The sequence below is a fragment of the Neophocaena asiaeorientalis genome, unplaced genomic scaffold (assembly GCF_003031525.2).
Source record: "Neophocaena asiaeorientalis asiaeorientalis breed wild unplaced genomic scaffold, Neophocaena_asiaeorientalis_V1.1 scaffold248, whole genome shotgun sequence".
Classification (NCBI taxonomy): Eukaryota; Metazoa; Chordata; class Mammalia; order Artiodactyla; family Phocoenidae; genus Neophocaena; species Neophocaena asiaeorientalis.
This window is the reverse complement of record NW_020185320.1, coordinates 1486025-1499331: the sequence shown is the minus strand read 5'-3', so window position 1 is coordinate 1499331 and position 13307 is coordinate 1486025. Positions and strand designations below refer to the sequence as shown.

Genomic DNA, 13307 nt, shown 5'->3' with positions numbered 1-13307 from the left:
CCTCCTTCACATACCAGCTGCGTGACCATGGACACATGCCTGTGACAACTGGTCTTCTGGTCTACAGTGTGGGGATAATAATAGGAGCTGTCTCGTGGGATTCCTGGAGGATTAAATGAGATCTAGCCCGGGGCTGGCTCCTGGCTGACTCTCATAACTGGTCCAATGAGGAACCAACACAAACTGAAGTTCTCCAGGCTCTCAGTGAACATCTAATAGGAAGCGCTGGTAGTGGGTGTGCAGAGGGAGGTGATAGAAATAATAGTGGGTCAAAGGTATCTGTTCTATAGTCTCTGACTCAGAACAGCCCAGATGAGATCCCGCTCTCGCCGGAGGTGAGATGGGAAGTACAGGGCACCCATAGGAGGGGTGCAGTTGTAGAACTGAAACGTGCCAGGTGATCAGAGCCCAGGGCTCATGCTCCGAGTGCCGGGCTCCCACCCTCACACGGCGTGTGTCCGGGAGACCGTGCTGGGATGGGACTCAGCCTCTGGCTCCCCTTTGAGATAAGTGGCTCCCAGGCTCTCCCCAGGGCTCCCCTTTGAGACAGAACTCAGCAGAACCCGGCAGGTCTGCGGTCTGGCTGGGGCGGGAGGTCTGTGTGCCAGTCGGCCGCCCCAGTGAATGTGGCTCTTCCTCAAGGCACCCGAGGGGACACAGAACTCAGCAACAAAACCTAAGGATGAAAAAAAAAAAAAAACCTAAGGATGGCCTTTTGTCATTTCTATTTTTTATTGAGTATAGTTGATTTACAATGTTGTGTTAATTTCTTGTCATTTCTGCTGATCTTCCACTAAAGAGTCTAAGCTCTGGAGTGTGTGTCTAGGGTTTCTAGAGGTTGCCATTCCCTCATGGGGAAAAGAAATACACATTTATTGAGTATCTATTATGTGCCAGGCAGCCTGCAAGAGAGTTTTGTTTTGTTTTAATTTGGCTGTGCCGGGTCTTAGTTGCGGCATACAGGATCTTCAGTTGTGACATGCGAACACTTAGTTGTGGCACGTGGGATCTAGTTCCTTGACCAGGGATCAAACCCGAGCCCTCTGCATTGGGAGCATGGAGTCTTGACCACCAGGGAAGTCCCAGGAAGAGAGTTTAAATGTTTAATCCTCTCAAGATTCCTGTGAAATAGGAATTGTTATTTTGCCTTTTTTTTCTTTTATTTATTTATTTTTTTTTTTTGCGGCATTTATTCCCAGGTAATAAGTTTTTGTTTCTTCAGTTTTTTTCTGGGGTATCTTTTTGTTCTGTGCAACCTCCTCTTCTGGTTTAGTAACAGTCTGTTCTTTTCCACGAAGGATCATCTCAATGTGGCAGGGAGAGCTTGTGTTGATCCGATCACAAGCTCTATAAATCCTGCATCGCATCTTGGGGGCTTTGTTCACTTGAACATGCTCCATGACCAGAGAATCTGCATCTAAGCCCTTAAGCTCAGCATTACTCTCTGCATTTTTGAGCGTGTGCAGTAACAATTCACCTTTTGGAGGCCACCGACCCTGCGTCCGGCCCCACTGTTTGGCCTGGGCGCACCTACCAACTCCACCGTTGGAATGATGGAATGGCACACATTGCTTCTGTAAAGTGACATCCTTCAGATACTTGGTGGCTTTTGGCCTGGGCAGTTTCACGAGTGTCCTTAAAGTGAACACGAAGATTTGAACCGGTTGATTTGCATGATTGTATGGGGTTTTCTGGGCCCGGTGAAGAGCGGACCCTTTCTAGAGGTCACCGTGAGACACTGGACCTCAGGAGTCGGCACTGCCCACAGCCTGCCTGTGCACCCGCCGTCCCCCCGCCCCACTCTCGCCCGGAGTACCCCTCTGCACGTCACAGAAGCCCGACAGCACCGGAGCACCAAACCGGGGACTCCGACACGTTCCCCCCACACAGAAGGACTCCGCCACCAGGGAGGACTCAGTAGACACAAGAGTCCGCCGCCCGAGGGCTTTGAAATTGGCACTGCCAAGCCCAGGATGGCAGCAATAACCCGTTATTATGCCCATTTTACAGATGGGGAAACTGAAGCACAGTGAGGTGAAGTGGCTTGGCCGCTTCACCCGGCTGGTGAGATTGGAGCCAGGGTCAGGATGGAGGTGGGACTGTCTTAGCAGTGTCGCATCTTTGTATGCCACGTAGCACCGGGCACGGTGCCCAGGACTTAGCAAGAGCTTAGCAACCGCTGCTGGGTTGAGAATGGAAGGATTCACGTGCCAAAAGGGCATTCGGAAACAGGGGCAGATGCCCGAGCTGGGCTCTGAAAGACCAGCTGTGTGGAGCAGCAGCTGGCAAATCGTTAGTTCAGAATTCGCAGTCACCTGGCCGGCAGCCTGCAGGCTCCCAGCCGTCCATGAACAAGGGCCCACTTGATTAACTTTGGATCTTTCATTGCAGGCACTCCACCTTCCAAAGAGGTGCCGGCGGGGCAGTACCCATTCATAGTCACGTCCGATGACGGACGGCAGGTTCCCGTGGTCCAGGCCTATGCTTTTGGCAAATACCTAGGCTATCTGAAGGTCGAGTTTGATGAAAAAGGAAACGTCGTCACTTCACATGGAAATCCCATCCTTCTCAACAGCAGCATTCTGGAAGGTACGTGAAATTCAGGGCAGTGATCCACCAATGCAAAGATTTGGTGGCTGGATTTCTTTTTTCTTTTTTTTTTCCTTTTTATTTTTTGGTTAATGTTTCAGGACAATGTTTTTGAAGACCCGAGCTTCTTTCTCCCTTGAGTTTACTCTACCCTCTTCGTGGATAAGGAGATTTAAAACACACACGAATTGCAAAAGCCCCATGTGCTCCTCCAAGCCCTCTCAGCATCAGACACTGTGTCGCTGCCTCTCGTGTCTCTTCCAGCTTCACCCTGGCGCAGGAGAGCCACTCTCGGCCCATGTCCAGAGGACAGCTGATTGTTGGGGCAAAGGGAGCAGTGTAACTGGGCAAGCGGCCCAGTCTCCATGGGCTTCAGGTCCTCAAATGCGTGTGTCTTTCTTACTTTTTGATCTGGGAATCAAAACGAAAAGACATTTCATGTCATGCATTTCATTTTTTTTTTTTTTTTTTTTTGCGATATGCGGGCCCCTCACTGCCGTGGCCTCTCCCGTCGCGGAGCACAGGCTCCGGACGCGCAGGCTCAGCGGCCATGGTCCACGGGCCCAGCCGCTGCGCGGCATGTGGGATCCTCCTGGACCGGGGCACGAACCCGTGTCCCCTGCATCGGCAGGCGGACTCTCAACTACTGCACCACCAGGGAAGCCCCCATGTGATGCATTTCATACAGTGTACATGAACATCCTCCTGTGCTTCTCTCTCGCCTGCCCTTTCCTGCTTACCGTGATCAGATAGGGAAGGACGGGTGACCAGGGGCCCTGGAGAGCCAGAGCTCCTGACAGCCAGAGGGAGGGGCCGGGACCCTGTAGCCGGACGTCTCAACCCTTTATACCTGCCCTTGGGCCTCTCATTGTCTCCCCACCACTAATGCCCTCCCCATTGAGCCAGCAGACACTCATTCAGATGTGACGAGTTGATGCTGATTTACTTGGCACGTCTTTAAGATCCAAGCTGGGTCTTACTCCCAGGAAATGGAACAGAGGTTCCTAAGGAAATTTCCCAGTCAAAATCAAAATGTACACAAATACGGTAAAGAACTGTGTACTCACGCCAGGTGAGCTGAATGACGTTTGAGCCTTTCTCCAACATTTAGGCTTTAACTGCAGGCTGATTTGTTTGTTTTCTTCTAGATCCAAGCATAAAAGCAGACATTAACAAATGGAGGATAAAATTAGATAATTACTCGACCCAGGAACTGGGGAAAACAATTGTCTATCTGGATGGCACCACTCAGTCATGCCGCTTTCGAGAATGCAACATGGGCAACCTGATTTGTGATGCTGTGGTGAGTGGTCCACAGGAGAGCAGGGCCCGTGCCTAGGGAGGAAGGATGCAAGGACGGACAACCTGACAGTTACAGAATTGAGGACTTTTAGAAATTAGTCCCCAGACAAAAGCTTGGCGTGTAATCACACTGAGTACCTTGGGAAGGTGCCCGAACCAGACCAGTGGGCCATCCCTTTATTGCTTTACAAGAACGGCAGCCTTGGACTTCCCTGGCGGTCCAGTGGTTAAGATTCCATGCTTCCGCTGCAGGGGGTGCAGGTTCGATCCCTGTTCAGGTGAGTTCTGCATGCTGCGCAGTGCCGCCAAAAAAAAAAAGACAGAAGCCTTTATTTCAAGGTGCTCATCTTAGGTGTCTGAATATTGGATGTTGCTTTCCTTTGGTAAGATGACCTGAATCCACAAACTCTGCTCCTCCCAAGAAGTAGACATAGAATTAAATACATCTGCCTAGGCCTAACTAGGCCAGAGTGTGTTTCACTGATCTGTCCTCTTGACCCCAGAGAACTCGGCCTTGTGTGAACCACCTTCACAAGCAAGGCAGTTATCACAAGAATAATAAGTCCCATGTTGGAGCGAGTTCCCACACCAAAAACACCCCTCTGTCCACCTATCTGCGGGCAGCCGAGGTCTCCAGCTGAGACTCACCATGCCCAGGGGCACCCAAGAGGCTGTTCCTTTGTCTGGGCTCACCTCGGTGCCGGGTGCCCGGTACCTAGGATGCAGCCACACTCAATAAATGTCTGCCAAGTAAATGACGACACTCACGCTTTCCAAGGTGGGACAAGTGCTGGAGGCTCAGCATCGCACGGTCAGTGCGAGACAAGCAGCTAACGAGAAGCCAGAGTTGTGAATGTGCAGAGGCGGGTCTGGAAGGAAACACCCCAGGCTCTAGCAGGGCTTACCTGACAAAGAGAGAATGAGGCCCTTCTCCCGCTAAGCATCAGGAACACTGCAGCTGTGCTGCCCTCATAGCCGCCCTGTGGCCCTGTGTCTCCCTCACCTCTTCCACCATCATATTTTTTCAAATGAGAATGTAATTCGTTTTATTTCTTGTAACTAAACATATGTTTTGTAAAAGAAAAGGAAGAATGAAACTCTCCCCCGTTTCAGGGGCTCCCCCATCTCTCTCTTGTATCCAAAATTGCCAACTTGGGAACTGGCTGGGGACCTAGACATGGATGCCAGGGTCCTTTGTGGCCTGAGGTCTGGAGTTGAAAGGCTTCTGGGCTCCGCCCTCAGGAGCAAATGTGGGTCCTGCCCTGGAGGAGCCCTGGGGGGAGCAGCCCCGTGGGTCAGTCTGCACAGAAGCTCCTTCCTCCTACTTCAAGTGCAGGCTTTGCTAAGGGCCCCTGGCCTGGCGGGTTGCAGGGGTCTTAGGAGAGGGGCTCAGAGCTACTGGCTACTCAAGAGTCTGACCTGGGACTGGTCACAGTATCTGAGGTTTGCTTCTCAGAGCATAAGACTAGTTCTGATGAATTACACTTGAGAAAGCTCTGGGCACACACAGGAGCAGGAGAACAGCAGCTTTATTTGCCCGGTGCAGCTAACCAAGTTCCGGGCACTGACCCTAAGGAGGAGGACCCAGAATAACGAGTGTAAATTCATGCTACTGTTGCAGATTAACAACAACCTGAGACACCCGGATGAGATGTCCTGGAACCACGTGTCCATGTGCATTTTAAACGGAGGCAGCATCCGGTCACCCATTGATGAGCGGAACAACGGTATGCTCCCGGCTCCCAGCCCCCGGCCTCAGCTCAGCGTGCTGTCTGTCTGACCGGTCCCCCAAGACCCCCCCCACCGTGCCAGGCCCTTTGGCCACTCGAGCCAGTGCCCCACCTGAAGGGCGCACACAGGCTTGTGTGTTCTTGGATGCATTTGCTCACAGAGGGAGCAGCCAGCCTTACTGGCACCAAGGTTTAGCTCAACTTCTGATTCACACGGCAAAACGCATATGGTGGCTGATGTATGCAAAATAGTGATGGCCTCCACCTGGATATCTGGAAAGAGGACAAAATTGCCCATCTTGGGACGTCCCTGGCGGTCCAGTGGTTAGGACTCTGTGCTTCCCCTGCAGGGGGCACAGGTTCCATCCCTGGTCGAGGAACTAAGAGCCCACATGCCATGCGGCATGGCCAAAAAAAAAAATTGCCCATCTTAGGTGCTGGGAAAAAAAGAGCTGGATAAGTTCCTCTAGTGCATTTACAGGTATCCAGGATTATAGCATATGGTAAAACAAGCCAACCAGACAGATATTCAAGACACTGTTGTAGTCTTCCCTTATAACGCTGTCAAAAAGTGTCAGCCTCAGTGGTGGAGGGCACGGCCAGAAGCCTCTTGATTCCATCCTCCCCCTAAGTGTCAGGAACACTTAGACGCAGCTGTGCTGTCCTCAGAGCCTCCCTGTGCCCCGTGTCTCCTTCACCTGCTCCGCCAGTCCTAAAGGACACCGGCCATGGGGTGTGCTAGTTCTCCAGCTGTTTTCCTCCTCGCCTCATCTGTGACTACCCTCAGGCACAATTACCTGGGAGAACCTGGCTGCTGTGTTGCCCTTTGGAGGCACCTTTGACCTGGTCCAATTAAAAGGCTCCACCCTGAAGAAGGCCTTCGAGCACAGCGTGTACCGCTACGGCCAGTCCACAGGGGAGTTCCTGCAGGTGGGCGGTAAGTCACCTTGCAAGGTGGGGTGGGCTTTCCTGCTGGTTGGCTTAGCTCCCCCCTTACCAGAACCTCTTGGTCAGGCCTGTTTGGGTTTTCACACACCCAACACCAACGCACAGCCTTTTCAATGGCCAGACCACTGGAGTAGGTTGGCTTCAGAGCCCCAAGGCCCCGAAAATGAGCACCATTTGCCAAGTCTGATTTGGACATCGGATGGTCTCGGCAGGAGCTGGCCCCCCAAACTCTAAGCAGGTCAGCTGCCTTGAGGTCTAGTTTCTATTAAAATCTTAGTTGCTTCAACATTCAATATTCTTCGTAAAAAAACAGAAAAGGGTTTTTTTTGTCTGTTTTTTCTGTGAGTGCCTGGAACCATACAGAAGTTCAAAGGAATGCAGTGTCCAATAAGTATTAACAAGGATGATTTCTGGGCGGGGCAGTCTGGACAAGACATAGGAACTTGGCTCTGGTTCCAGCGGGACCTGGGGCAAGCCCTCAGCCTCTAGGAGCACGGTGAGAAAATGGGCCTGCTTATCTCATGGATTGCAGTGAAAACGGAAGGAAAACAAATGCTTCCCAAATTGTCATGGACTTCTGAAATGCTTTCGTCAATAATTAAGTCCACAGTCCAATGAATTCAACTTTAAATTAATATGAATGATCTTGTTTGACTCTGACTCCACATTCTGGCCTGAGTTTCCGGCCCGTAGATAGCGGGCTGCACCTGAGGGCTGTGATTGCTTTGTGAAGTCTTCCCTCTGCAGGGCACTCGGCTGCTGGGATCGAGGGGCTGCAGAGTGTGGTGGGGTCCAGGCTGCTGCCTGTGGGGTAGCCCAGATATTCTGCGTTTTCCAGGACAGAGTGGAGGGAACACCAGGGCTCTGGTGCCCCAGCACAGTGCTGGGTAGTCGTATGTTTTGTGAAAGTCACCCAGGCCCAAATTATTAACGTCTCTTAGTCATCAAGATGGTGCAAGGTTCTGTGCCTGTCATCTGTTCCTCATTTTCCAGAGCCACTGAACCAAGTTGCTGGACCAATTAACTTAGGATTTTAAAAAGGTCTGTTTTCTCCCTGCAGAGTCACCTCTCGCCCACTCTGGGCCAGAGCCAGTTTTCCTCCTGGGGGTTCTCAGACCTCCCAGAAGGACTCAAGGACAAACCTAACCAGATAGGGTAGCTGCAATGTCACCTCAGCTCTGTTGCTGAAATTTCACTCAAGCTCAAACTAAATGAAAACTAAGCCCAGTGCCCCAATTCCAGATTTGGCCCTTTCTTAGAAAACAGAAATTTCCCTTTGGATCCAGTGAAAACATACAGGCTCATTTCTTTTCTAGGAATTCACGTGGTGTACGATCTTTCCCGAAACCCCGGGGAAAGAGTGGTCAAATTAGAGGTCCTTTGCACCCAGTGTCGCGTGCCCAGTTACGAGCCCCTCAGAATGGATGAGGTGTACAAGGTGATCCTCCCGAACTTCCTTGCCAAGGGTGGGGATGGATTCCGGATGATAAAAGACGAAGTGTTAAAACATGACTCTGGTAAGCACAAGTGTCTCCACCCCTCCCTAGCCCAGAGGTACCGGAGAACAGAACTGGTCCCAAGAGGGGAGCTACGCATAATGCTCGGAGGGCAAAGCCAGAAATCCAGATGCGTCCCCACATTGCCGACCACTTCCTGCTTTGTTTGTTGGGAAACAGCAGCACGGCCTGGGGGAATATTGCCCTGCCTCTCCCCAGCACACGTACCCATCCACCCAAGCCCAGGGAAAAACATTTTTACATAAAATGTGTTTTAAAACTCTTTTAAGTACATATAACCAGCTATTTAAATTGTGAAATATCAATCAGTGTGGCACTTATAGAAAGACCAGACTTCTAGAACTGTAGGCTGGATGTGGGAAACTATATTAAATCATCTAAACTTTCTTCAAGAAGCTTTTAGTGTAAACAGGTCAGGTAGGCATGGATGGGATATGTCCCCTGCCCCGTTCTGCACAGTGCGTTGGAGCAAATGATAGGAACCACCACACTTGACCCCAGGTGATATTTCCAGCAGCAGTGAGGGTCATTATACCCCCTGCTCATTTTTTAAAATCCAACTGAGAACCACCTCCTATGCATAGAGTCCACTGCCAGTACACTACCCCTTCCTGTTCTCCAGGGCAGAAACTAGTGTGTTTACAAGACACGTGCACAGCTTCCCTGCATCTGTCTCCACCAGGGAGCTCAGCCAGGTTCCTCTTCAGCCTTGTCATAGGGGACTACTATTTTCGCTGTGTATCCCAAGGAGGGTGAAGGACAGTTCCAGGCCAAAGGAGACAGCCCTTCCTGGGAGGAAAGGCGCCAGGCACTTCCACCCATCCCATGATAGGAAATGGAAAGGCAGGCTTGAAAGGTGTCCTCTAGAGCCCTGCATGAAACAAAGAAGTTGATGACTGTGCATCACCCAAGGCCTTGGCCCTAAGGCTTCTCAACCCTGGCTCTTCATTAGAATCACTTGGGGAGCATTTTAAATTAAATACCAATGCACTGGTCCCAACTTTTAAGAGATTCTGATTTACCTGGGTGGGGTAAAAGTCTCTTCCAGTGATTCTAATGTATACCCAGGGGTGAGAACCACTGCAGAGAGAAGAGTTCTTTTTAAGTATTATATTGATAGTAATATATTGTTTTTATTGAGGTATAATTGACATATAACATTATATTAGTTTCAGGTGTACAACATAATGATTCACCATCTGTATACACTGCGAAATGCTCACAATAAGTCTAGTTAACATCTGTCACCTCACATAATCACAAAAAATTTTTTTTTCTTGTAATAAGGATATTTAAGATCTACCCTCGTAGCATCTTTCAAATATGCAATACAGTATTAGTAACTATATTCACTATGCTGTACATTACATCCCCAGGGCTTATTTTTTTATATAACTGGAAGTCTGTAATAACTTTTTCTTGCAACCACCAGTCTGTTCTCTGTTTCTGAGCTTGCTTTTATTGTTGAATTCCACATAAATGAGATCATGTGGTATTCCTTTCTCTGAATTATTTCACTTAGCATAATGTCCCCAAGGTCCATCCCTGTTGTTGCAAATGGCAAGAGGCCATTTTTTTATGGCTGAAGAGTATTCCATTGTGTGTGTATATATATCACATTTCTTTATCCATTCTTCCACTGATGGACACTCATTTCCTTATCTTGGCTATTGTAAATAATGCTGCAATGAACATGGGGGGGGCGTATATATCTTTTCAAATTACTATTTTCATTTTATTTAGATAAATACCCAGGAGGGGAATTGCTGGATCATATGGTAGTTCTATTTTTAATGTCTTGAGGAGCCTCCTACTATTTTCTATAGTGGCTGCACAAATTTACATTTCTGCACACGATGCACTAGAGTTCCTTTTCCCCACATCCTCACCAACACTTATTTCTTGTCATTTTGATAACAGTCATTGTAACAGGCGTGACGTGATATCTCACTGTGGTTTTATTTGCATTTCCCTGATGATTAGTGATGTTGAGCATCTTTCCATGTGCTTGTTGGTCACCTGTATTTGAGTTGTATACATTCTTTATATACTGTGGATATTAACCGCCCTATCAGATATATGATTTGTAGTGTGGCATTTTTTTTTTTTTTTTTGCGGTACGCGGGCCTCTCACTGCTGTGGCCTCTCCCGTTGCGGAGCACAGGCTCCGGACGCGCAGGCTCAGCGGCCATGGCTCACGGGCCCAGCCGCTCCGCAGCATGTGGGATCCTCCTAAACCGGGGCACGAACCCGTGTCCCCTTCATCGGCAGGCGGACTCTCAACCACTGCACCACCAGGGAAGCCCTGTAGTGTGGCATTTTTTTAATAAAAAGGTCTGTCAGATCCCTAGGGGTTTGTTGTAGTTACAGGCGATTAGTATTTGTCGGTTCTCCTCTCTTTTGCAAGTGAAGACTCCATTGCCTCAGCATCAGTTACGTGAAAATGATTCCTGAGCAGGCAAGCCAAAAAAAACAAGCCAATTTTATGTCTCAGCTAACTGATATTGACCCAGTTCCCTAATGCCCTCAGTCCGGAGTGGTTCAGAGGCATTGATGACAAGAGCCTCTATATTGAGTCATCTCAGAGCTTAGACAATTTATTCCCCCCAATTATCCAATATTGGACAATGGGCACATTTCTCATCTGGAACATAAAAAAGCAATCAGATTCTTTGCACTTGTGATCGCCATTGTTCTTGTCTTCTGTGACACTTTATCCCTGCTTATGAAAGGAATATATCTTCCCTCTTATATCTAATTACAAAGGACTTTCGAGAAGTACATTGGCTTTCCCCTTCTTACTGTTAATTGATGATTATTTTTTCTGTAGTTAAAATAATGTATGTATTTTTCTAGGTGACCAAGATATCAACGTGGTTTCCGCATACATCTCAAAAATGAGAGTAATTTATCCAGCAGTTGAAGGTCGGATCCAGTTTTCTGCAGGAAGTCATTGCCATGGAAGTTTTTCTCTAATACTTCTTTCAGTTTTGGCAGTGATCATAGTTTTATACCAATAGCCAAAAATTCTCCTTGCCATTAATGGAACTGTATTTTTTTCTCAAGTGAGAGTCAAGTCTACCTTTTAGGAACTGGCTTTGTGATGGTGTGGACCATCCTTGCAGTCTCCTAGAAGCTGAGCTTAGAGGGTTGTAAACGAAGACACTGACATCATCACTCAGGATCAGCAACTTAACGAACACACAAGAAAAGAAATGAAAAGGGGCCCCATGAGGAGAAGGCCAACCATCTTTAGCTTACATATGCAAATTTTAATAAAACGTTATAAACAATTTTAAAACATACACATCATTTTTCTCCTTTATATCCATTCTAATCCACCAAACAACTTATGTTTACATAGAACTTTATCATTTACAAGGGAGTTTTAAGCACACTATCTTATTTGATGCCCATAACTTTCGCTGGTAGGCAAGACAGGTATTGTTTTTCCCATTTGACAGATGAGGGAACTAAAGCTCAGAAAGAATTGACATGTTTAAGGCCATATAGCTAAAAGTGACAGATCCCAGACCTGCACCTGAGCCTTCTGACCTCAGTCCCGCACTCCTTCAATTATATCCAGTTAACTGTTCAGGAAGATACTTAATGGTCTCCTCTCTTTTTTACTATCCGTAGCCCCAGACTCATGTAGAACAAGTCTGCTTTATTTCTGGTCTCTGTTTTTTCCTTTTCAGCACGTGTTGTTATAGGGAGTTTAACGGACTAAACACAGGGTGGCGTTCTCTCCTGCACCACCGTGTGCCTTTGAGGAGCTGGGACAAGAGGTGCAGCAGATAATGGGAAAGGCCAGGAGCTGCAGAACGCAGTCAAGGGGCAGGGAGAAAGGGAAGGAAAGACCAGGATGCCCAGGACCAACTTAACATTATAGAAGAGTCAGAGCTAAAGGCCATTTACACTTGTTAAATACGTATTTGCTAAGGAGTAGCAGCAGAGTGCCTGACACATGGCGTTAGCTACTAATAATTTTATGAGATTCTATCAGTTCTCCCTCTGCTTCTTTCTTCCTTCTTCCTAGTGGGAAGGTGTCATGAGAAGAGAACCTTCTTAGAGAAGGTGTAGCTCTAAACCTGCACCTGTCTCTCCCCAGCAAGATGCCAGCACTGATTCTAGTCTCACACACACATACTCCGCCCCCTCCCCCAGTTATGGGAAATCCAGAGCGGAGCCAAGGTTGATTTTTTTTAAGGGGTATACCTAAATCTAAAGTCAGCTCTGCCTCCAAATCTGAACAGTCACTCTCAGTCATTCTCAGGCATAGTTATGAGAACTCCTGCCTGAGAGAGTGCCCCTCTAAGCGGGTGCTCAGGAAATACCCAGACCGACGAAATGAATGATTTATGCACAAGGAACAAATACTTGCTTAAGGGGGTGGGGGGACCACGTGAGCCTGCTCGTTACCGTAGAAATGATTCAGTAAGAAGTGGGAGCCCTCACCCTACACAGAGTCAGTGAACAGCAGCTAAAGGATGGAAGAGTGAGAATGTTTCTTGATGTTTACAATTATTAGGTATTCTTGATACAAAACATACTTTTAAATTTCACAACCTCTTTGTAAATGTTGCAGTAAAATAATGCCCTAGGTTCTATGCGTATACAGACTGGCCCTAAATAACCAAATGTCCATAGACTGTAAGAGGAAAATGTCAATAAGATTGCATTTGGGGTATATTTTCTTATGCTTGGCCTGTAAAGTAGGGTAAATCCTATTGGAGCACAAATTTTTAAAAAACATTTTGTAAGTTTTCTAAATATGTGTACATGTATTATTCAGTGGTTTAAGAAATGACCTGGAAACACTTTGCAATTGTAGGTTCCAAACAATAAAATTGAAGATATACTCCTTGTCTCTGGTAGTTACTTCTCTCAAGCAAACACCTATAACCCAAGACAATATGACTGATGGAAAACTCTTTGCCAGTTCATCACTGGTATCACTTCCCTTGATTATCAGCCCCCTGCCATCTACTAACTCTCCCTGTCCCCCTTCTTACCCCCAAAACAAGAAAAATACATGCAGTTTTTAGGTAGGAAAGAACAGTAAATAAAGGATATTTTAAGTAAGACTACTAAATTTTACGGTTTTTACGTACAGAATTTAAGACCAATAGTGGTTTCCTAAAAATAAAAATGTTCAAGTCATACAGTGTTAGGGATTTTAATTAACTTACCTGAACTGGTTGTACGTCAAGAACTTTCC

General features: G+C 47.6%; 1 protein-coding gene and 1 long non-coding RNA gene across 3 annotated transcripts in view; one reads left to right on the top strand and one right to left on the bottom strand.

The window, feature by feature from the left end:
* The window catches only part of NT5E (5'-nucleotidase ecto), a 45174-nt gene extending 32227 nt beyond the window's left edge, over positions 1-12947 (top strand). The window contains exons 4-9 of one of the 2 annotated variants that reach the window (XM_024733714.1): positions 2392-2589; positions 3738-3892; positions 5513-5618; positions 6409-6558; positions 7886-8086; positions 10943-12947. In XM_024733714.1, the coding sequence (XP_024589482.1) occupies positions 2392-2589; positions 3738-3892; positions 5513-5618; positions 6409-6558; positions 7886-8086; positions 10943-11106 (974 nt within the window). In that variant the 3' untranslated portion in view covers positions 11107-12947. The remainder of the gene's footprint in view (positions 1-2391; positions 2590-3737; positions 3893-5512; positions 5619-6408; positions 6559-7885; positions 8087-10942) is intronic. The other variant, XM_024733715.1, reaches the window with a different exon arrangement.
* LOC112392163 (uncharacterized) lies at positions 2640-4099 on the bottom strand. Its single transcript, XR_003001636.1, has 3 exons — positions 4030-4099; positions 3657-3733; positions 2640-3000 (listed from the first exon to the last, which is right to left on the bottom strand). It is a non-coding gene; the product is annotated as an uncharacterized LOC112392163 (long non-coding RNA).
* Positions 12948-13307: the final 360 nt, after the last annotated feature.